The 25,635-nt window shown below is 39.4% G+C and overlaps 1 protein-coding gene and 1 long non-coding RNA gene across 4 annotated transcripts in view; one reads left to right on the top strand and one right to left on the bottom strand.

The window, feature by feature from the left end:
- The window catches only part of ABCB11 (ATP binding cassette subfamily B member 11), an 80,170-nt gene extending 76,734 nt beyond the window's left edge, over window positions 1-3,436 (top strand). For all 3 annotated transcript variants that reach the window (XM_087434953.1, XM_014785878.2, XM_087434952.1), the window contains exons 26-27: window positions 1,880-2,026; window positions 3,223-3,436. In XM_087434953.1, the coding sequence (XP_087291079.1) occupies window positions 1,880-2,026; window positions 3,223-3,423 (348 nt within the window). In that variant the 3' untranslated portion in view covers window positions 3,424-3,436. The remainder of the gene's footprint in view (window positions 1-1,879; window positions 2,027-3,222) is intronic.
- A 2,160-nt stretch (window positions 3,437-5,596) lies between these two features.
- On the bottom strand, window positions 5,597-18,789 carry LOC147916294 (uncharacterized). The gene is made up of 3 exons (XR_015553108.1): window positions 18,673-18,789; window positions 16,578-16,737; window positions 5,597-5,741 (listed from the first exon to the last, which is right to left on the bottom strand). It is a non-coding gene; the product is annotated as an uncharacterized LOC147916294 (long non-coding RNA).
- Window positions 18,790-25,635: the final 6,846 nt, after the last annotated feature.

The following is a 25,635-nucleotide window of genomic DNA, read 5'->3' as shown; positions in this document are numbered from 1 at the left end:
TTATTTCCTAGTGCCCCGGGATTGTCTCAGTCTTTCACGCAAAATGAAAGGCCTTCATCAACATACTATTTAGTTTGGGAAAATATTGTGTGGTCCAACGCAAAGGATGCCATAAAACTTGGACGTAAAGCAGTAGTACCTTGAGCATCAGCCTAGCGTAGTGGAAAAAAGTCCTGAGATTTGGAGCAGACATCGGTTTGAATCCAAGCTCTGCCACTTACTACCTGTGAAACTGTGGAACAATTACTTATCTTTAGTGACATTCAGTCATCTGCAAAATGCAAAAAATAACACCGGAATGAAAGACTATACATAAGAGCCACATGGAGAAAGCTGCTGCTATTATCATTGTCATCATCACGATTTCATTACTTGGCAGCCTGTACTGTGCGTGGTGGGGTAAGTTGCGTCTGCCTTGGTGTACCTCACTTTTCCATAGCCAAGTTTGATCTTAGTACAATATCGACTCTGCATTTTTCCATCCACCGAAGGTCTCTCTTGGTGGTTGATCACAAAGAAAATCAAGACACGGAAACTGAATTTTAGGAGCCAAATATTACCTTTAACCTTTTCCACTTCCTTATTTTAAATACCACTGGAAAATTACTTCTTTTTTTGTAAGTGATTATGTTTATAAATTTTGTGGTGTTTGTGGTGGGCTTTTTTCTTTGTTCTTTTCCTAAAGCCTCTTTAGTCTTAGGCTCTTGGCCTGGTTCTAACCTGAGGAGCCTAACCCACAAGCATGTGGAAATTACTATTTGCTATATCCTGAATGAAAAGCAAAGCTTGTGTGTCCCCTGGCAGATTGATTTATTCCACAAATCTTTGTTGAGCACCTACTTATTTTGTGGGAGACACTGGCTTAGAGTTGATTTATTGCCTCTTTCTCATACAGACATACCCATATGAGCCTTCACTGAGCACTTTTTCTCCACAAGCGCAAAGTAGGATGTCATGAGTCTCACCTGGCTTGGTTGAGCATTTGTCAGGATGCGAGGGAGTCAGGGGAGGGGAACAGACCTTGTTGTGGGAGGCAGGTAGAGGAGTGGTCAAGGACAAGGGCTCAGAAGCTAGACGTACCTGGATTTAGATGGCAACTTCACTGCCATTTACTTGTTTGTTTTTGCACAATTTTCTTACCTGTCTGTGCCTAAGTTTTGTAATCTATAAAATAGGGAGAAAATGATTTCTGTGAATATTCAATGACAATCTGGCTAGAATAGTTAGCACAATACCCAATGCATGGTAAATACTCCATGAATGTTAACCATTATTTATGTAGCCATGCCAGGCATCTAGCTAGGGATTTTCCTTCAGAATTCCATCTAAAACAACAAATATGTGAACTAGTTATTAATATCTGAATTTTTCAGAAGAGTTTACAGCTCAAAGAAATTTAAATAGTTTGTTCATGATCACAGAGCTAGTAAGAAGCAGAGTAGAGATTCAAACCTAGGCTTGTGTTCCAGAATGATGTTTCCTCAATAAGGGAATGAACCAGAAGATCTCTCAAAAGGCCCTTGCATTCCTAGGTTCATTCCATCTTGGAAAGATCTTCCAGATAGGAGTTTGGAAATCAGAGAATCTTGAATCAGGGAGGATCTCATACTCAGGGAGAAAGAGATCAAAAATACAAACCTAAAAGAAATGCAGAGAAGAAGATGTAAAGTCCCATCGTTTCCCAGCGTGAAAGGTCATAAACTCCATATTTTTCTTATATTCCTAAACAGATTTGACATCCCTTATAGAGGGACTCATTCACTATTCCCAATTTCAAAAACAAATTGTTTAAATTCGCAGAGGGGTCTTTGATGTGGGCTGCATGTGGCACAGGAGCGATGACTGTTTCTGGTTCTCAAACTTACCATACTTTTTCCAGAAATATGAAACTAATGTTGGGTCCCAGGGGTCTCAACTCTCTCGAGGGGAGAAACAACGCATTGCTATTGCTCGGGCCATTGTACGAGATCCTAAGATCTTGCTACTAGATGAAGCTACTTCTGCCTTAGACACAGAAAGTGAAAAGGTATGTATTGATTTTCTAAAGTCTTAAATCATTATAAATGAGTCTTTTGCTGTAATATTTGTCCTTACAAAATGGCACTATTTTCAATTTTCTGATTCATTAACAGTAGAAATTGCCAATACTTTGTGGAACCAAAAGACAATAATCAAGAGAAAGTGATTTAAAATAGGATTGTTTCAAATAAAAAAAATTTAACTTTAAAATAAGAATTGCTTTGGGCCGGCCCCGTGGCTTAGCAGTTAAGTGCACGCGCTCCGCTACTGGTGGCCCGGGTTCAGATCCCGGGCGCGCACTGACGCACTGCTTCTCCGGCCATGCTGAGGCCGCGTCCCACATACAGCAACTAGAAGGATGTGCAACTATGACATACAATTATCTACTGGGGCTTCGGGGAAAAAACAAAAAGGAGGAGGATTGGCAACAGAAGTTAGCTCAGAGCCGGTCTTCCTCAGCAAAAAGAGGAGGATTAGCACAGATGTTAGCTCAGGGCTGATCTTCCTCACAAAAAAAAAAAAAAAAAATTAAAAATTAAAAATTAAATAATAAAATAAAATAAGAATTGCTTTAAGATTCTCTAGGCTGGGTGACATTCTTTTCAACAGCAAATAATTAGCTTTCTTAAGTAAAATAAAATAATCCAGGTCATCTGTTAGGCATTTCATATTTTATAGTTCTAAATCTGGGTGGCAGAGCAGGGAGACAGCATACAACAGGAAGAAAGAGGCAGTATCTGATATGCAGTTTGCATGAAAGGAAATGCAGTGAGCAAAACACAATTATGAAATTTGCCATTTATAGTTAGCTCCTTAAAAATCAGGATTCCATTTTGGAGAGAGCTAAAATGCCCTCAATGAAGAACAGTATCGGGCATGACCACTTAACTGCTACTCTACACTGTTTCCTTGGTTTCATTTTAGCAAACTAGACCATCAGGTATTGTAAAATTATGTAGTGACCCCCAGTAGTTTGGTTCATTCTTGCTTCACTGAAATTTCTCAGCCTGTGGACTGCAATTTAGATCATTGATGCATTGCGTTCAGCAAATACTTATTTAGTCCTCTCTCTCACATCAAGCCTTTGGGTTTAACCCCTGAGTATAGCATTATTACTCAGGTGGCATTAAATTGAACTCTTGCAATGGTGGGCCAAGGAACAATCATGTGTCTTTGCATCAACTTTCCATCTTCTCTTCACAGACGGTGCAGGTTGCCCTGGACAAAGCTAGAGAAGGTCGGACCTGCATTGTTATTGCCCATCGCTTGTCCACCATCCAGAACTCGGATATCATTGCTGTCATGTCACAGGGGACAGTGATTGAAAAGGGGACCCATGAAGAACTGATGGCCCAGAAAGAAGCCTACTACAAACTAGTCACCACAGGAGCCCCTGTCAGTTGACCTGATTCAAGGAGTTCATGCACAGATGATGTGCCAGTTACAGGAGTACTGGGGATTATTTTTTTTCTTTAAGGAGAAATGTTGATATTTTACTTTTACAGACATTGTCATACACTGGGATCCAAGCTAATTTCTGGTGACCTTCAATTCTAGTGACCTTCAATAATAATTTAGTTTCAATGTCTATACATAGAAAATGAAAGAAATTAGGGTCAGTGTGAGTGAAAATCCCATGTCAAGCAGCTGCTCAGCCATCACCCAGTGCCTTCTCCACCCAGGAGCCAGTCCCAGTTACTACATGGGAATTAGCCAGAAGTCTTGGAGTAAATGAGACTTTGAACTCCTCAAGGGCAAAGGACTGCCCTTTGCATTTTTAAACCCTCAATGTACACAGAACCTGGTCTATAATAGGCACTCAAGAAATGTTTGTTGAGTGGACCAAGGTCATATGTGAAAAGAACAGAAGAACTGAAGACCAACCGTATTTCTTTTTTTTTTTTTTTGTGAGGAGGACTAGCCCTGAGCTAACATCTGATGCCAATCCTCCCCTTTTTTCTTGAGGAAGATTGGCCCTGGGCTAACATCTGTGCCCATCTTCCTCTACTTTATATGGGATGCCACCACAGCATGGCTTAACAAGCCGTGCGTTGGTGTGTGCCCGGGATCCAAACCGGTGAACCCCGGGCGTAGCACGCGCACTTAACCGCTGCGCCGTGGGGCCAGCCTCCAAACTGTATTTCTTGACTAAAGCTTTCCTGCGTGTGAAAGCAGATTCACTCATCTCTAAGATGAGGATAGGGAAAGGGGGACTTTGACACGTTGGATGCTCTCAGGCTGAGGGAGGCAGAGAGGAGCGGGTATGAGCAGGGGTTTACCAGTTAGAGGTGCTGATTTGTGGATTCAGGGTGTAGTGCATGGGTGGTGAAGTCACCAATTACTAGACTAGAATCTGCCAGTGTGGCTGTAGCAGGGGCTCTGTCCCAGGCCTCGTACTCCTTGTTGCCCCTCCACATTGGTTGCTGTCCTTTGTTTCTACAAAATCCTATTTATGAAATAAAAATAGTACATTTCACCTAGTTGTAGCTTCATATGGTGTTATACAAAAAAGCCAGTTAAATATGGCAGAAAAACACTGATGTTTGTCCTCGCTCCCATAGAACACCACTAAATGGCATTAAAAGAATTACAGAAGGCATAAAACTCACAAGAACGAAGAAAACAAGAGGATGATAGCAACATAATTTTGGGAGCCAGAAAGCAAATGGACAACTGATAATGGATTTAGAAGAGGAGAGAAAACGAAAATGTAATATGTTTGTGGGGGAAGCCTAGGAACAACTCATTTTGTACCACAGACCCCCAGAAAGACTCAGAATGTAACGACACTAGATCCTTCTGTTAGGAGTGGGGAGGAGGGTAGATGGGACTGAAGACAGAAGAATGGGCTGAAAGCCTGTGTAGAAACAGAAGTGCAGAACCCCTTCCTGCAGCAGGGTGGCTACCCTTCCCCAAACCTAGCAGAAGACTGGATATTCCCTTTCTGAGGAAGCTCACAGAAAGGCTCACAATTAGGGACACAAGTCGCAGTTGAAGGGGCAGCTAACATACAGGAGACAGGGGATTGAATGTAAAGCTATATATGAACAGAAAAAAACTCCAGCTCCCCACCCCCTCTTCTGGGAAGAGATTGAAGTGTTATTCTCTGGGGAAACTGGCCAATCCAAGAAAAGAGACCTATGAGCCCATGCTAGGGATCCTCCAAAGAAACTGCCCAGCCAAATTACCCTACTGTGAAGCCCATCTGCCAGCAACACGCACACACTCACTCAGAGCTGCCATTGGCCTTTCAGTGCCTCACTCTTATATAGGAACAGACTGTCAAGGATCACCAGACACCAAGGAAATATCTTAACATAAAAAGCAAAAATGGCAACAATAGAACATCTAGAAAAAGGATATTAGAGGTAACAGAGTCAATGCAAGATTAGGAAAACATTCAAAGAGTGCTAATAAGTTTACTCAATGACATAAGAGAAGATATTCCCAGCTATTTAAATAAAAACAAGAGTCCATAAAAATGAACACACAAAAAAATAAACATATGAAAAAGAGCTCTTGATAACAGAAATGAAAAATTCAATGACAGGATTGACAGTTCCCATCAAGTGGTCCTACCATCAAGATGTCTTCTCCTTCCCAAGGCCACTCAAAGAATACATTTTTTCTTCTCATGACCAACAAATGAAATTCTGCTTGCAAATTAAGGCTGAGCTGTTGTATATTGAGGCATATTATTGATGTCTCTGATCCAGTGTTTCCTGGTAAATAACAATAAAGATGGCTTTGCAGGTTAACTAGTTAGGTCAGAAGAGTTGATGGCTGCCAAGTCTTGGAGGGAGAGGGTGGAGGAATGCATTCTAATTAACTAATGAAAAATGGCAGTGACAAGTAAGTTGCAGAATAAAGACGCCTGCTAGAAGGAAGTAAGTTTCGCAGTAAGTGCATGCTCATCCTATAATACTGAAGAAAAAAGACCAAAATTCGTTTAAGTATGCATTTCAAAGAGGAAGCACATAAGCTCTGTGCTGGGAGGCTCCAGTTACCTGGAATGGAATCTGTGGGATGTGAAAAAGGAATGAATAAGAGTTATTTTTCAAATAAGATACTTGCAAGTTATTGATGAAAGGGAAAAAGTTGACCGGAGAGGGCATGAAACGATTTGGGCAAACAACGGCTTTTTGAGGCTCAGTAACAAGGGAGAGAATTACAATTTCAAAAATGCAGAAATGAAGTTGCAAGTTTGTTTTACAACACCAGGGAGTGCCAATGTCTCCATTTTTATCCTGCATCCTGTATTACTAACAAAGATTTGATCTCTTCAATTTTATATTACTAATGTTTCTTAGATGACCGAGGGACTTGCTTAATATGTTCTGTCTGACACTTATCTCAAGTATTTCTGTAATTTCTAACATTTTCAGGATGTGTTTGTGCTGTGATCAAATGCTCCCCATAACCTCAGTTAATAAAAGTTTACAGAAGAAAAAAATATATAAGAATTGGAAGATAAAGTTGGGGAAATTTCCCTAAAGGTAGGACAAAAAGATAGAGATGAAAAGTAGAAAAGAAAAAGAAAAAACTTAGAGGAACAATCCAGAAGGTGCAATAATTAGCTAATAGCAGTTCCAGAAAGAAAGTTTAGAGAAAACTGAAGGGGAAGAAACTATTAAATACACCAAGAATATTTCCTATCTATGATTTTCCCACCTGAAAGAGTTCATTGAGTGTCAAATATAATAAATAAAGATCCTATCTGGGCATACTATTATGCAATTTTAGAAAACTGAGGAAAAGGATAAGATAGTAAAAATTTCCAGGAGAGAGGGGGAACACGATACAAAATAACGAATTATAATGACATAGGACCTCTTGACAATAACACTAAAAGTGAAAAGACGTAAAGGTTTGCCTTCAAAGTTCTGAGGGAAAATTATTTCCGTCCTGGAATTCCATAACCAGCAAACTAGTCTTAATGAGAGAAGTCTAAAGAAATTTTCAGTTATGGAAAGTCTGAAAATGTTTTCTCTTCATGCATCTTTTCCTAGGAAGCCACAGAAAGAGGGTTCCCCTAAAATAAGAGAGTAAACAAAGAAAGAGGATGATATGGGACCCAGGAAACAGGTGATCTAACTCAAGAAGGAGGTGAGGGGAATCTTATGATGATTACGAAGGGAAGTCCCAGGATTACAGGTGTGCTGTAGCCATAGCGAGCAGCAAGACCAGACTGAAACAAGGAAATGAGGTTCCAAGAGGGATGTCTCCAAGAAAAAACTGATGCTGCTGGACTACCTGACATACTTCCTGGGAGAGTTTGGGGTGAATTAGCAATGAATATATAGAAAACAGAGAGAGAGAGAAGGAGAAAGGAGATTGTTAGCTATTAGCACTGAAAGAAAAGAAAATTGTACAGGAAAGGTAATATATTTCTATTACACTGCGTGACTCACCCAAAAGTGTTATTTACAAAGTCATATCAATGTAAATGCTGAATACTGATCTAAACCAAAATTAGAGACAGGTTATGGAAGGGGAGAGAAAATATGTGGGGAAGGTTGTACAGGGGATAGGACATGGGTGTAAGAGAATTGGATCCACATATTCCGTGGTAGAAACTAAACAGTTAAAAATTTAAATAAATAACAATAAAACATATTATTTTAAAAGATAAAAGTAAGACTTACACAATGTTCTATGTCAATTATATCTCAATAAACCTGGAAAAAAAACCAATAACAGTTTTTTAAAAAGATCAAGGTAAATACCAAAAGAAACAGCTAAAAGATTTATGTACATGTTTATCCTTAGTTTAAAAAATAAAGTTAAAAAATTAAAAGAAAAGAAAAGAAGGAAAAACACAGCACAGAGCCACAGCAATTAAAAGAGTAGACACTGAAACTAGATTTGAAAGATACATCACTGGAACAGAAGAATGTCCAGAAATAGATTCACCAGGAACCCCATTTCTCATAGTTTATTCCAGATTTCTTTTTTTTTTAATTTATCATTTTAATCTTCTTCTTTTTTTTTTTTTTTTGCTGAGGAAGACCGGCCCTGAGCTAACATCTGTTGCCAATCCTCCTCCTTTTTTTCCCCTTTCTCTCCCCAAAGCCCCAGTAGATAGTTGTATGTCATAGTTGCACATCCTTCTAGTTGCTGTATGTGGGACGCCGCCTCAGCATGGCTGGACAAGCGGTGCGTTGGTGAACGCCCGGGATCTGAACCTGGGCCACCAGTAGCAGAGCCTGCACATTCAACTGCTAAGCCACGGGGCCGGCCCCCTATTCTAAATTTCTAATCACAAAAGTGAGCATGGTTGTCTCTTCCTGCATGGTTCACAATAATTTGGAGACAATCTAAAAGTCCATAAATAAGAGGATGGGGAAAAGGTAAAGTTAGTTTGACACATATACACAATGACGTTTACTGTGAAGCCAATAAAACGATGATTTTGACCTATGTTTAGCATTTTTGTGGAACAATGTCCATGATATGTTGTGTAGAAAAAGCAAGTTTTAGATCATCATGGATGGTATGATGCCGAGAGAGATTCTCTCTCTCTCTCTCTCTCTCTCTCCATATATACATACACACACACACACCTCACACATTTGTGTATATGTGTCTGTGCTTCTACATATCTGTATGCATAAATGTCTAGAAGGATTTCTACCAAAATTTTGGTAGCATGTATTTCCAGCCATTTATCCTCTATGTGACCAGAGCTCCCTGCATATACTAAATGCCTGTGGTCCTTGAGAGCAAAGACTATGTCTAGTTCATCTTAATATCCCCAGTACCCTACTAAGAACTTGGCATACAGTGATAGCTCAATACATCTTGGTTGAATAATCATTTTAAATTCACACAAGTAGTTTATAATTTGTCAGCCCCAAGACAAGTAACCCATTAGGTTAGAGCAGGGCCTTCTAATTGAATTATGAGTCACTAATGTGAGCCATATATGTAACTTTAAATTTTCTAGTCACATTAGACAAAAGAAAAAGAAATCGGTGAAATTAATGTTAATAATATATTTCAGCTAACCCAATATATTCAAAATATTATCATCACAACATGTAATCAATATAAAAAGTATTAAGATATTTTACTTTATCATACTAAATATTCAAAATCTGACATGTATTTATATTTATAGCACAACTCAGTTCAGACTAGCTACCTGTCAAGTACTCAGTAGCTACATATGACTAGAGGCTATATGTTGGACAGATAAGGTTAGAGCATCCAAGTTCATGAATTTCCTGGCCTGAGCCTCAGTTGTCCCTCCATGATCTGAGTCTTATAAAAACATGAGCCCAGCTTCTCTCTTGGAATGTGCTCTTATACCGTACTTGGAAACTCTGCAAAATTTCTTTAGGCTAAAGGCCATGATGCTTGTTTGGACTAAGGAGAGACTTTGGTAGAATCAAACATTATGATATCAGAAGTTACAAGTAGAATCATATTGGCCCTTATCAGAGTGGTTAAAATTCTTTACATCATTCATTTTACTTGATTCACCTCTTTGAGTTCACAATCAAAAGGGAAAGAACTAAGATTGTCTAGTGTAACACAATACAACTTTAAAAACTGCCATTTTGTCTAATCCCCCTGAGGTCCTCTTCTCAAAACAAGTTTTGTTCCAATTAATTTATAAGAATCATTTATGATTTTTTTCTATGAACAATTCCTATGAATAATTGAGGCAGCACATTTTCCAACTTATTTTGAGAAGAGACCCTCAGACATTTGGTGCATCTCAAAATTACATGGGAGCAGATGCCCACAAACCAGAAATGCTACTATTTGAGAAAAAAGTAGAAGAGTTGGGCTGGATTCTTTTGCCTAGAAACTCTTTCTCATATAATTACTCTAGGTCTACTCTACATGTGCTTTTAGGAGATTATTTCAATGAAAAGACACTGAATTTAGTGATGCATTCATGCATGCAATTTTTGGCAATCACACAGTCATTTAAAAATGTAGATCCTGAAATATTTTGATAGCATGTCCTGAAAGAGGAAAACACATAGGATCACAATTAGGTATAGTTTGCCACTTATTTATTCGTGAATTAAATGTAAGTTTCCTATCCTAAGAAAATATCAGAACATTCTCATCAGGTTGGTTTAGAATCCCACTTCGTATTTCCAAATAAGGGTTGGCTTTACTAATACCTCTTATGCATGCAAAATGTCTCTGTAATCAGGTCACATAAGGATGTTAGTGGAGATTAAAAAAATCGCAAATTTGGTTGCTGTTTCCAAACATAGTTTGAGATAAAGTTATATATACACGTGTACCATTATAAACTAAGCATTATGTCCCTTTGTATTTGCTGTAAATTTCCAGATCAAGTGAATAATCTTACCTGCCTGTAAGAGATGGCGGGTGAAAGTGACTTAAACGAACTTCGAAACCCAATTCCAATTTCTTTCACACTGTGTTCAATTAAATGCCCAATTAATTTAAATGGGTAGACTGTAAATAAAGCAGTGCACATGATTATCATCTAATTAGCACTGGCCAGCATTATAATGTGCTCATTAGTGAGCTGTATGGTATCCTAAGGCTCATAATGAGTAATCAGGGTACACGTGATTGGCATGTAGCTGTCTGGATGCAACTATTCAACCCAATAAATCAGCACTAGGACAAAATGTGCGGTAGAAAAAGGAAGAAGAACACATAGCCAGCTGGTGAGTTGGCACTTCTATCCTTTCAATAATTCAGGTACAGCTCCTACTCTCAGATACAAAGAGATAAATTCAAGAACAACAAAATAGCTGGCGATAGAAAGGGAAATGTTCACCCAAGATGACCCAGAACAAGTGCCTACAATTATTATGAACGATTACAGGAAAGAAAAGAGACTCTCAACTTATTGGTTGAGAGTACGTGTTCTAATATATCAAGTATGGAATCAAAGTAAGAGATGAGCAATGTTTTAATAAAATTTCTTGGAAAGTGAAAATTCAGTGAATCATTTAAATATACCTTGTGATAATATTCACAAAGCATTTTATAATTTAGAAAGCATTTTGCCCTGATAATTCTTGTACGTTATTGTGCAACCATTTAGCAGGGTGCAGGGAAGGAACGTAGCTATAAGTTGCATTCATTGTTATATCTGTGAGATGTCACTATAGCAAGCGTCATAGGTTGTCGCACTTGACACATAATCCTACAGCTTTTTCCCTAGCTTGCCTCTATTACAGGGGCTAGAAAGTAAAGTATTTATCTTCCCAGTCTCCCTTGCAGATAGGGGAGCCCGTGTGACACTGTTCTGGTCAATGAAATATAGGCACAAATCTCTATGGAGGCTGTCCCTTCTGGAATAAAGGCTGGGTCAAAGAAAGCTTGTTTTCCTTCCCCCTTTCTTCTTTCCTGGATGCACAGCAGCCATGCTGTGGTCATTTGGACAGACGCCACACACCGTAAATGGCAGAGCAGGAAGACAGACTGAGCCTGATTTCTGGATATCTTTGTGTAGCTGCTCCAGCCTGGGCTGCCTACCTCCAGCCATCCTATTATGTGAGAAAAAGACACCTCTCACTTGTTTAAGCCACTGAAGTAGTTTTTTTGTAGTCGTAGCCGTTCTTGCTAATTATGGGTTAACACAACACAGCCAGTTAGGTTTTTATTAATAAAAATACTGAAGCAGAAGTACAAACAAGATGTTGCAATGTTGAAGTATTGATGTGTGCTTAAATGACCTTAAAATAAGATCTTTATATCTAGAGGTATTCCAAAAATATTGATTGAAAAGAACGAATTAACCACAGTCTTTTTTCAAATGCTATGAAAAGGAGATATCACTGGATGGAAGTCCTAGTGGCTCATTCTAGTGGTTTTCCAGGAACATTCCATTTGCTCTACTTTATTATGCTTTAAATGAAGGAGGCTTTCACTTAGGTGATTATGCTTTCTTATCCTCTCACATGATACAATGGGTATTAGACTGGGAATCTGGATTCCATTGGCAGGATATAACCAGATTTGAAAGTGATTTAAGAAGAGGATAAGTTTGAAACAGGGTAGGTTAGAAGAGATGGGGAACACCGTTACCAGCTAATTTGTAGCTAGATATAGTCTCAGTCCAATACTTCCAAGCTCATAGGCCAGAGATATTCCTGGAATCCAACCAGAGCTGCAGCTCTTGGGAGAGAAAGGCCTATATTGAACTCATCCTTGCATCTCTAGCACCTAAAGGTAATTAATAAGTGTTTGTCAGGTGAGTGGATAGGGGGATTAGAGAGAAAAGAAAAGAAAGGACAGAAGGGTCCTGTTTGTGCCTGAGAAGATTTTAGAAGCTATTCAGAACTGGATCTCTAATTTTCACTTGGCACAGTTGTCCTCAAAATCTTGGCATCATATAATTGGGTGTTAGAGTTGTATTGCATTCAAGAAGCACATTTTCAACAGCCACAAGAATTAAAAAGTAAATTTTATCCTTATGTCTTTGAGAGATCCACAATTAGTCCACAACGAGCCTACTAAAATGCTATTTCAAACTTCTAGCCACTTTCCTCACACAGCACAGTTGGTTAAGCACCTCCAACCTTCCTCCCACAGAGCAAACTTTCCTTCTCCTTTGCTTCTTCTCACTCAGCCTGTTATTACGTATATCCACTTAGCATCTCTTTCAGCAAGAAGAATTTCCTCTTTAGGATGTTGAGTAAGGGGAAATGGAGCTGGTCATTTAATTATAGGATCTCTTTTGTAAGATAGGTGAACAGGAAGTCTATGAATATTCTCATGTTAATAATTCTGCCCAATAAGATCAGTTAAATTATTTCATGTTTCCATGCATCTCTTTTCATAGCTATAAAAATCAGATTCTAACTGGAATAGAATGTTTTAAAGACAGAAATGTATTATAAAAACCTAAAATTGTTTATTAAGGTAGCAAATTACAAAATGGAGTGCTCTTTAGAATTTACAGCCTCGTTCATTGCATGTAAATAAAATTTAATATGCTCTGGCTCTTTTTCCAATTTTATTGAATGAAATCCTCAAAGTTGTAGAATGTTGAAGCTGGAATAAACCTTCCATTCTAAACTCATTTTAAGCCCCTCATTTGAGAAATTACTCAACTAAGCCACCAATGTCAAATGGCCTCCCTGCATCACAGTGGTTAGATGCAGCAACAGACTAGAATGCAAGTCTGATGACTCCAGTCCAGGGTGCTTACTGCCAAACTCCAAGAAGACTTTTGGACATCTATCTGTCTTTGAATTTGCTAGCACCTGCCCCCTTGTGTTCTGACACTCTGGAATCCACATAGGGACGTGTGGCACCGCCTTTTGGTTGACCAGCATGAGCAGGGCATCAACATTCCAATGCTAAAAGAATAAGATACACAATAAAATTTCACAAACTCAGAAAGGAACATTTACTTTTCCTTTGCTAAGTCAACACAATTTTCATATAGAAAGACAGCAGGGCCTCTATCATTTCTTTCATTCAAAAATTGTAAAAAGGCAGAATTTGGAATGATTCTGTAGAAAAAGAGATCTCGAGGATCAGATGCTTTTATTGCAGAATTACTGAGCTTGAGGGCAAGGCTGGTGTCTACGAAAGGCAGTGATGGGTGAATGCAATGCTTACATTTAGAAAACCCTTCCAGTAATGGCAGGATGTGTGAGCAGGACTGACAATCTGGCCAATACTGTTCACAAGACACAGACTGAATCCAAGAAAAAGTCAATTTTTTCAACAGAAGTTAGAGTGTGATTGGCCCATTTGAAGTGCAAGGGTGGCTGAGAGCTAGAGGAGGAAACAAGCTCTTCATCTTAATTAGTTCTGGGTTTCTTTTCCAGGCACACATATGGCCTGCCTCTCCTGCAGAGTACACCGATTGTCCCAGGGAAGTGGTTTCTGCTCAACTCGGGTCAGTACTGGATATGGACCTAGGTGCTCTTGGCAGTGCCTGGTTTATGCCACAAACCCCACGCAGCAGGACCACAGCTTCTGCCCTTCACTGATTACCTTTCCCTGTCCCGGCAGCTCCTTCAGAACATAATGTTCTTCAGGGAGAACATCACACTTCATGAACTAAGGACAGATTCTTTTCATAATTCACACGGCAATATGTTAGAAGAAAAGAAAAGATTCTAAGAAATTTAAAAATTCAAAACAGAAAATAATTAATCAGCTTTACGCTAACCTTTATAACCTCAATCATTGAATTTCCTCCTTCCTTGAGAGCAATCACTTCTGCTCTGCCAAAAGAAATGAGATGTGATTTCTTCCAAGTCATTACTGTGATCTCCATCAAAGAACAGCAAAGACAGTAATTAGTACTCCACACCAACTCAGCCTCAAATTCGACATAAACTGCATTTGTCCTTTGCAGAGCTAAAATGAAGCACTTCTAATTCTTAGAATTTTCCCATGAGTTGCTGTCATTTGGCAGAAGTTTCTGGAGTTGTTGCTTCTTATAGACCTTCCCTGCTGTTAACACTTTTTTTTAAGAAAAACAAAATAAAGTCTTTTTTTTAAAAAATTAACAAGTAGCATCACATTACCTTCAGTGTGGAATCACTATCAGAAAGCATTAAAGGTAAAGGGGAGAGGAAAAGCTAGAAATGCCAACTTAGTGTCAAAATTGACTAGAGTGAAGCCATTTTAAATGGAGCCAGAGCTGCCTTTCCAGAGAAACTGCCTTGTTGTCTTGAACTTGGGACTGAGCCAAAGCCCAGATTGTTTTACAAGCAATTGTTTAAGAAGTCAGCAGGAGAACAGACATCCTGGTCATAAAGACTGAGGATTATGGACTTTCCGAAGATAGAACCGATAGTCAATCAGTGTTTAGTCAAGACTAGCTAGCTCTCTGCCTCCAACTCTAATTAAAATTCTTTGTGACACAACCTCCCTTCTTTGCCTTTAAAAGCCTCTGACTTTTACTCCCAGCAGGACACTATATGGGTTTCTACCTGAAACTGTGCTCCCCAAATTGCAATTCTTTGATCCCAAATAAATGCTTTGCCTCTTAAACTAGTTCCTGTTTCTGAAGGTTGATATTAGTTTCTTGGCAACATTGAGATCCAGGTGTTCATCCAGAAACCTGTTTGCAATTCCCAGAGTAGTTAGGACAGTCAGTCAATGAGGGCAAATTCCTCACATGCAACTGTACACCAGTGATCCTTCCTTGAACGGTTCCTGAATATCCAGAGAAGTACTGGTGTCCAGCCTACAGGTTTGGTAGACCCAGACAAGCAGGAAAACTTGGTCAGAAAGTCATCCAAGCATCCAGAATGTGGTCATGAATATTGGGTAAAATCTCACCCAGTTTTATGCCCCTTGGAGGGTTTCCAGGACACGGTGCAGGGAGGGGGAACCCAAACTCGCTGATTTGAGGCAACAGAGCTAAGAGTCTGGGGAGACCAAGGTGGCTAGAGCTCACGGGACAGAGGAAGAGAGAAGGGAGCTGCACAGAGAGAGAATCCCAGATACACAGACAGGGTTCCTCTAAAATATAGCTGAGTCTACCGTTAACTTTCTATAGTCACTTTCATCCTTCAAGCCTCGGAAATGTTTAGTGTCAGTTATCACACCAGTTAAACGTTTCTTTTAAATGTGTAAAGATTATGATGAAATTGACCTATCACTATGCCTGTCTTAGTCCTTGTTAACAGTAACTATTATTTTCTTCATCTGGTAAATCACATCCGTGGGTTAATCAAAAGATTCCTGGACTAGGGTAAATACACCTTGTTTATGTTCTGCCAATAAATCACTGATGCCTCAGTTTCTTCATGTAAAATAAAGCAGTTAATATTGATTCATGTTGTCTCACAGGAATGTGGTACAGGTGACAGTAAAAAATACTGGGTCTTTTTTCTGGGAAAATTGCTGTGGGACTTGATCTGTGCCGTTCAATTTTAGCAGCCACTAGACACACATGACTACTTAAATTTAAATTAATTAAAAGTAAATAAAATTTACAAATGCAATTCCTCAGATGCTTTAGCTGCGTTTCAAGAATTCAACAGACACATGTGGCTAGTGCTACTGTATTTGGACAACACACATATAGAACATTTCCATCATTGTGAAAAGTTCAGTTTAAGAGTGCTGGAATATATAGTTTTAATATACTTGAGAAATGAATCACGTTTTAAAAACCAAGTCTTTTGACTTTCTCTTATACCAAGGTTTTGTCGTATGTGTATGTACCAATTTGATCTTGAATTTATTTACAGATTTTGAATAAATATAAAGCATTTGGAGATATAACGTTGAGCTTCAAGGGCATCTTATAATAGTTTTTTTAATCACTCTTCTGTTATATTGAAATAGGTCAAAAGAATACACCAATTTAACCTTCTAAGGCAGATGTCCAAGCAATAGATTGTCAAAGAAAAGAAATTTGACACTCCTTTTGATAGCTAGTTTCAGCAAAAATAAATTCCTTTGCACTTCTTTTCAAATATATATTTGATTGGACTTGTCTCTCAAGTCACTTGTCCAGATTTTCTCATTCTGAAATCTCAGGATATTGACATTTTTATCTTGAATGCGTAGATGTGTAGGCATTTTGAATATATGGATATAGTAACAGTATGTCAAATGAGCTCAATTCTACTTACTTTTGGCAAATAAATTGGAAGCAGAAGAGTCTTTTCCATCATTATTTAAGGCAGGCATTTTCTCCAAGGCTGTGAGAAGCTGTTCGTTCCTCTTGCTGCCTAAGCCGTTTCAATTGCAAAAGCAATTTGCCACCATATGGATCCCTCCAGGAGACTTCAACTAGAGTAGAAAGGGAAATCTCATCACATGGGGACTCTGGGGCCTTACGGCAGATGGGGGTAGAGTTGTTGGTGACCAATTACAGAAAATGAGCCCACACTTCATCCTATTCCCCTTCTGAGGATCATATATCAACCAACAGACAGCACTCACTGTGGCATGGCTGAAGAGAGCCTCTCTCTGGGAACCAAGAAGGGATTTATGGTGGAGTCAAGCATTGCAGCAGAATCCCCTGGCTATTAATGCCCCGGTTTCCTCAGGCCTTGTAAGAGCAGGCTGAGACTGTATCAGGATAGAGAATTCTTCAAGACTAACATTATTACTCTCAAATGAAGCTTTGACAAAGGGTTCTTAGACAGGAATGAAATCTCTGACAACTACAGAAGGGTACGTGTTGAGGCAAACGCATCATAAAGTGTTAAACCATTGAAGCAACCTTCTAAGCACAACACTGGGGGAGGGGCTTGAACCAATGAACAAAGATCATCACCTTAAGAATCATTCTTCTCTCTTTCACCCCAAATGTCACATCACCATGAGACAAATTTCATTCTTATGATGATCTTTCTTCATACATTAGCTTTTTGCTTAGGAATCTCCCAACCACTGAAATCGACTTCAATAACCTTTTAAAAAGAAAGCTACTAAGTGTGTTTTGTAAAAGCAACAGTATATACTCTACAAATACAGTTAGAAAGGAGCCAATAATTACTTTGATTTTAGAGGTTTTGTTATCCCTGACCAATATCTTGTCAAATGCCATTCACTTGAACTGTTATGTTTTCATAAATATTTCTAGGTTATTTAATATGTCACCATCTAAAATAATTCATGTATTGATATTCTTGAGAAGAGTTATGTAAAACATTGTGGTGGATCACAGGCCACTAAGATATGTAGCAAAATCTGACTCAAAATGAACTTGATTGAAACAGCATAGTTATTAACTTAAAGTTCAGAATTACTAAGTCCAATGAGAAAAAAAAAAACCACCTTACTGAGAAATTCTTAGTATAATATTAATATTCCATCAATAATAATTTTCTAAAGTAAAGCTGTAGATTTTCATCACAGTTCAGTATACATAGAGATTAACCCAGCCAGCAGATACAAGCATTTAATAGTTCTCCTGGGTTGGAGCATGACCTTAAGAAAGGCACTTTATTTCCCTGGTTTTGAAAGATTGGCTCCTCAAAAAAACACTATGGGGATGTCATAGTGAAGAGACAAGCCTCTTTGGGTAAATAATTTCCTAAGCAGAGTATCTTCAGCAGCATTTATTGAAATATTGGAAAGCACTACTGTAAAACAGAAACCGGGATTTAAACAGAAGTTCAAGTCCAGACAGTAGCCTGGCCTGTTTCCTGTCCTCTGGATATGTATCCATATCTAGAGCCATTGCTGGCTCCATCAAGACCCAAGTCAGGACTCGGAGTCAAGATGGCGGCGTAGGCAGAGTCTGAACTCACCTCCTCCCGTGGACACAGCCAATTTACAACTACTCGTGGAAAAATTACCCCTGAGACAGAACTGAAAACTGGATAAGAGGAACTCCTGCAACAACGGACAATCCTAACTGGGGTAGAAGAGGCAGAGACTCCCTTCTGGAGAGGAAAACGCCGCCTTCACAAGCCGCCAGCTTCACGGCCGCCGGGAGCAGCTCACAGGTACGCAGCCTCCCTGGAGGCGCGGGGCCCTGAGCCGGGGAGCGCCCCCGCTGTGGGCATTTTGTGGACCCAGCACAAGCGAGACCAGCGGCATAATATCTGACTTTGCCTGCTACTAAAGCATTGGGGAGCACCCCCAGAAAACCCGGTTCACAAAGAAACTAAAACTGGCTCTTAAAGGGCCCACGCACAAACTCACCCGTTCCAGAAAGCATCCTAAAATCACCAGAAAGAAAGGTGCACAGTGCTTCGGTGACAAGAGACTCACCTAATAGGCCCTGAGTGCATCTCGGTGAGGGGTGAGACCTCTCCAGGGACTGGGACATTGGCGGCGGCCATTGTTGTGGCCTGGTGTGAGCGTGCTGACACAGACGCCATTGGAGTTCTCCCTGAGACCTGCTAGCCCAGGGTCTGCTCCACCCGCTAGAGCACCGATTTAATCCAGCTCAGCCAGGGCAGGCAGCCCACCCTAGAGACTGGCCCCACCCAACAACAAGCCCTCAGGCAACGTGTGGGTCTGCATAGATTGGTGACTAGATTCTCTGCAGCCTGGCAACTGAGCTGACTTGAGCGGGGCAGGGTGTGCACAAGGAGCGGGTGGAGAGTGTGGGGCGGTGGCAGAGTGTGTGGGGCTCCCGCCGTGGAGAGACTGGGTCCACTTGGGGAGGTCGGGGCGCTCACACGGGGCAGGACTGTGTTGACTGTGTGTGTGGACCTGTGGGTAACAGGGCTTGTCAGCTGCAGAAGACTTGTGCTTCTCAAAGACCCACATAGGAGGTTTGCTCCACCTTCCAAAACCTGAAACAATTGGGTGCTCCTGTGCCTGAGGCCAGCCCCACCCAGCTGCAATCCTCAGAGAGCTGACAAGAGACCTAATAGGCTAGAGGTTTACAGCAATTGTAAGGCCCTGAGCCTAACAACCTGCCACGGTGGGGGCCTACTCACTTAAAAGAAATACTGCAACACAAATGTGGTATTAGAACTTGCAGCCAACTGTGCTGGGGCTCCCCACAGCTGATAAAGAGACTGAAGGGCCCACAACAACTACAAGCAGCTGAGCATTACAACAGCTGGCCAGGAGCATAACTCAGCCTCCTGGGCGCCTACAGGGAGAGCAAACAGGCCACAGCAGAAGGATACACGTAGCCCACATAGGGGTCACCCCTGGAACATTGAGAACTGAGGGAAGCACACTGGAAGCCTCCTAAGCCATCACTTACATAAGGTCACCTATCCAAGAGCAGGAGACGTAGCTGACCTACCTGATACGTAGACACAAGCACAGGGAAAGAGGCAAAATGAAGAGGCAAAAGAATACATTCCAAGTAAGGGAACAGGACAAAACCCCAGAAAAGGAACTTAGTGAAACAGAAATGAGCAACCTACCCGACAGAGAGTTCAAACTAAGAGTGTTAAGGATGCTCACTGATCTGGGGAGAAGAATAGATGGACTCAGTGAGAATGTCAACAAAGAAATGGAAGATATAAAAAGAACCAATCAGAAATGAAGAATACAATACTGGAAATGAAAAACTCATTAGAGGGACTCAAAAGCAGAGTAGAGGATACAGAAGAACGGATCTGTGAGCTGGAAGAAAGACTAGAAGAAATTACCCAAGGTGAACAGGTAAAAGAGAAAAGAATTAAAAAGACTGAGGACAGTCTAAGGGACCTCTGGGACAACATCAAGCGCACTAACATCCGTGTTATAGGTGTCCCGGAAGGAGAAGAGCGAGACAAGGGGGCAGAGAATCTATTTCAAGAAATAATAGATGAAAACTTCCCTAACCTAAGGAAGGAAACAGACATCCAGGTACAGGAGGCACAGAGAGCCCCAAACAAGATAAACCCAAAGAGGCCCACACCAAGACACATCATAATCAAAATGTCCAGAATTAAAGATAAAGAGAGAATCCTAAAAGCCGCAAGAGAATGTCAAGTTACATACAAAGGAAACCCCATAAGGCTATCAGCTGACTTCTCAGCAGAAACCTTACAGGCTAGAAGAGAATGGCATGATATATTTAAAGTGCTAAAAGGAAAAAACTTACAGCCAAGAATACTCTACCCAGCAAGGTTATCGTTCAAAATGGAAGGAGAGATCAAAATTTTCCCAGATAAGCAAAAATTAAAGGAGTTTGTCACCAAGAACCCAGTGTTACAAGAAATGTTAAAGGGACTGATTTAAGGGGAAAAGAGAAGACCACAAATAGGAAAAATTATCTATTTCCACGATTAGAACATAATGGATACAAATGCACAAAAAAGAGGTTGGATATGATATCAAAAACATAAAAGGAGGGAGGAGGGTAGTTAAAGAGTACAGCTTTCAGACAGAGGTCAAACTAAAGTGACCATCAATTCTGTATAGAAGAAGTAAGGAACAGAGAAGGACTACTAAAACACTGAGGGAAAAAAAAAAAAAAGTTAAAACATGGCAGTAAGTACATACTTATCAATAGCTACTTTAAACGTCAATGGACTAAATGCTCCAATTAAAAGGCATAGGGTGGCTGACTGGATAAAAAACAAGACCCATATATATGCTGCATACAAGAGACACACTTCAGACCTAAAGACACTCACAAACTGAAAGTGAAGGGATGGAAAAAGATACTCCACGCAAATGGCAATGAAAAGAAAGCTGGGGTAGCAGTACTCATATCAGACAAAATAGACTTTAAAACAAAAACTGTAAAACGAGACAAAGAAGGGCATTACATAATGATCAAGGGAACAATCCAACAAGAGGATATAACACTTGTAAATATCTACACACCCAATGTAGGTGCACCTAAATATATAAAGCAATTATTAACAGACATAAAAACAGAAATAGACAGTAACACAATAATAGTAGGGGACTTTAACACTCCACTTACACCAATGGATAGATCATCCAAACCGAAGATCAATAAGGAAACATTGGCCTTAAACGACACACTAGAACAGATGGACCTAGTAGATATATACAGAGCATTCCATCCAAAAACCGAAGAATACACGTTCTTTTCAAATGCACATGGAACGTTCTCCAGGATTGATCACATATTAGGCCACAAAACAAGTCTCCATAAATTTAAGAAGATTGAAATAATACCAAGCATCTTTTCTGACCACAAAGGTATGAAACTAGAAATCAACTATAGGAAGAAAATCAGAAAAGCCACAAATACATGGAGATTAAACAAAATGCTACTGAACAACGACTGGGTTAATGAAGAAATCAAAGAAGAAATCAAAAAATACCTGGAGACAAATGAAAATGAAAATACGACATGCCAGAATTTATGGGATACAGCAAAAGCGGTTCTAAGAGGGAAGATTATAGCAATACAGGCCTATCTCAACAAACAAGAAAAATCTCAAATAAACAATCTAACAATGCACCTAAAGGAACTGGAAAAAGAAGAACAAAGCCCAAAATCAGTAGAAGAAGGGAAATAATAAAAATCAGAGCAGAAATAAATGAAATAGAGACCAAAAAAACAATAGAAAAAATTAATAAAACCAAGAGCTGGTTCTTTGAAAAGATCAACAAAATAGACAAACCTTTAGCTAGACTCACCAAGAAAAAAAGAGAGAAGGCACAAATAAGTAAAATCAGAAATGAAAGAGGAGAGGTTACAACAGACACCTCAGAAATACAAAAGATTATAAGAGAATACTATGAAAAACTATATGCCAACCAATTCGACAATCTGGAAGAAATGGATAAATTCTTAGACTCATACAACCTTCCAAAACTGGATCAAGAAGAAGTAGAGAATTTGAATAGACCAATCACCAGTAAGGAGATCGAAACAGTAATCAAAAACCTCCCCAAAAATAAAAGTCCAGGACCAGACGGCTTCCCTGGTGAATTCTACCAAACATTCAAAGAAGACTTAATACCTATCCTTCTGAAACTCTTCCAAAAATTGAGGAGGGGGAAGCTCCTAACTCATTCTACGAAGCTGACATTACCCTGATACCAAAACCAGACAAGGACAACACAAAAAGAAAATTACAGGCCAATATCACTGATGAACATCGATGCGAAAATCCTCAACAAAATACTAGCAAATCGCATACAACAATACGTTAAAAGATTATACACCATGATCAAGTGGGATTTATTCCAGGTATGCAGGGATGGTTTAACATTCGCAAATCAATCAACGTAATACACCACATTAATAAAATGAAGAACAAAAATCACATGATCATCTCAATAGATGCAGAGAAAGCATTTGACAAGATCCAGCATCCATTTATGATAAAAACTCTGAATAAAATGGGTATAGAAGGAAAGTACCTCAACATAATAAAGACCATATATGAGAAACCCACAGCTAATATCATCCTCAATGGTGAAAAACTGAAAGCTATCCCTCTAAGAACAGGAACCAGACAAGGATGCCCACTGTCACCACTCCTATTTAACATAGTATTGGAAGTCCTAGCCAGAGCAATCAGGCAAGAGAAAGAAATAAAAGGGATCCAAATTGGAAAGGAAGAAGTGAAACTCTCACTATTTGCAGATGACATGATTTTATATATAGAAAACCCTAAAGAATCCACCAGAAAACTTTTAGAAGTAATAAACGAATATGGTAAAGTTGCAGGATACAAAATCAACATACAAAAATCAGTTGCATTTCTGTACACTAACAACGAAGTAGCAGAAAGAGAAATTAAGAATACCATCCCATTTACAATTGCAACAAAAAGAATAAAATACCTAGGAATAAACTTAACCAAAGAGGTGAAAGATCTGTACACGAAAACTATAAAACATTTCTGAAAGAAATTGAAGAAGACACAAAGAAATGGAAAGATATTCCGTGCTCTTGGATTGGAAGAATTAACATAGTTAAGATGTCCATACTTCCTAAAGCAATCTATAGATTCAATGCAATCCCTATCAAAGTTCCAACAACATTTTTCACAGAAATAGAACAAAGAATCCTAAAATTTATATGGAACAACAAAAGACCCGAATAGCTAAAGGACTCCTGAGAACACAGAACAAAGCTGGAGGTATCACTCTCCCTGATTTCAAAATATACTACAAAGCTGTAGTAACCAAAACAACATGGTACTGGCACAAAAACAGACACACAGATCAATGGAATAGAATCGAAAGCCCAGAAATAAACCCACACATCTATGGACAGCTAATCTTTGACAAAGGAGCCAAGAACATACAATGGGGAAAAGAAAGTCTCTTCAACAAATGGTGTTGGGAAAACTGGATAGCCATATGCAAAAATGAAAGTAGACTCTTACCTTACACCATACACAAAAATTAACTCCAAATGGATTAAAGACTTGAATGTAAGACCTGAAACTGTGAAAGTTCTAGAAGAAAACATAGGCAGTACGCTCTTCGACATCAGTCTTAGCAACATCTTTTCAAACACCACATCTGACCGGGCAAGAGAAACAATAGAAAAAATAAACAAATGGGACTACAACAAACTAACAGCTTCTGCACAGCAAAGGAAACCATCAACAAAACGAAAAGACAACCTAACAATTGGGAGAAGATATTTGCAAACCATACATCTGATAAGGGCTTAATCTCCAAAATATATAAAGAACTCATGCATCTCAACAACAAGAAAACTACCAACCCAATTAAAAAATGGGCAAAAGACCTGAACAGACATTTCTCCAAAGAAGATATACAGATGGCCAACAGACACATGAAAAGATGTTCAAAATCACTAACTATCAGGGAAATGCAAATCAAAACTACAATGAGATATCACCTCACGCCCGTCAGAATGGCTATAATTAACAAGACAGGAAACAACATGTGTTGGAGAGGTTGTGGAGAGAAGGGAACTCTCATACACTGCTGGTGGGAGTGCAAACTGGTGCAGCCACTATGGAAAACAGTATGGAGATTCCTCAAAAAATCAACGATAGAACTACCATATGATCCAGCTATTCCACTGTTGGGTATTTATCCAAAGAACTTGAAAACACCAATTTGCAAAGGTACATGCACCCCTGTGTTCATTGCAGCCTTATTCACGATAGCCAAGACTTGGAAGCAACCTAAGTGCCCATCAAGGGACGAATGGATAAAAAGCTGTGGTATATATACACAATGGAATACTACTCAGCCATAAGAAACGATGAAATCCAGCCATTTGTGACAACATGGATGGACATTGAGGGCATGATGCAAAGTGAAATAAGTCAGAGGGAGAAGGTCAAATACCGTATGATTTCCTTCATTAAATAGTAGATAATAACAACAATAAACAAACACATAGGGACAGAGATTGGATTGGTGGTTACCAGAGGGGAAGGGGGGAGGGAGGAGGGTGAAAGGGATAATTGGGTACATGTGTGTGGTGATGGGTTGTAATTAGTATTTTGGTGGTGAACATGATGTAATCTATGCAGAAATAGAAGTACAATGATGTACACCTGAAACTTTTACAATGTTATAAACCAATGTTACTGCAATAAACAAGAATAATTAATAAAAAAAAAAAAAAAAAAAAAAAAGACCCAAGTCAAATAGGATGTGGCATTTCAATGTGTTTTCTGGAAAAATAGCTAACTTACATGGCAATCATCATAGAATCTATATAAAAGCATTCACTCTTACAGATTTTTACCTCGAAAATGAAGAAACAAAATATAGTGTAATAGAAATACATGTCAGAAGATTTGGATGCTAATTCCTCTTCCGATGGTTGTGTGACAACAATTTCTTTCACCTGAATGAACTTCCATTTCCTTATCTGAAAACTGAAGGGATTGGATTTGACTGGGGTCTCCGTTGCAATTTCCACAGGAGCCAGAAGCAGCCTGACCTTAAGATGATAAAGGTGTCTGATACTGGGACTCCTGACAGGGTGCTGAAGACTGTAATAAAATGGAGAGTGCAGGCCTCCTACTGGGGACAGTCAGCAACCAATAATTGTCTCCAGGTGGCAATGCAGACCCTCTATTGCCATGTTGCCAGATTTTTCAAGAAAATACAGAATTTCAGATTTTTATGTCAAATATTCTGGTTTTTAAATGTTGCCAACTAATTTAAAATAGAAAGAAAGAAAAAAAAAGACCACTGTGAAGGCCTAACTAAACATATGTGTGGGATGCAGCCTGTGGCCGCCATTTTGTGACCTCCAATTGGAAGCCTCCAGTCTCTCCCTGCTCTATGGTTCTACTGGAGGAGGAGGAGGAGGGTCATCTGGGGACCAGAGCACTAACTCTGTGCACAACT

Source organism: Ceratotherium simum, chromosome 9, assembly GCF_057802395.1.
Source record: "Ceratotherium simum simum isolate JZ-2026a chromosome 9, ASM5780239v1, whole genome shotgun sequence".
In the NCBI taxonomy this organism is placed as follows: Eukaryota; Metazoa; Chordata; class Mammalia; order Perissodactyla; family Rhinocerotidae; genus Ceratotherium; species Ceratotherium simum.
This window is presented reverse-complemented; position numbering and strand designations above follow the sequence as displayed.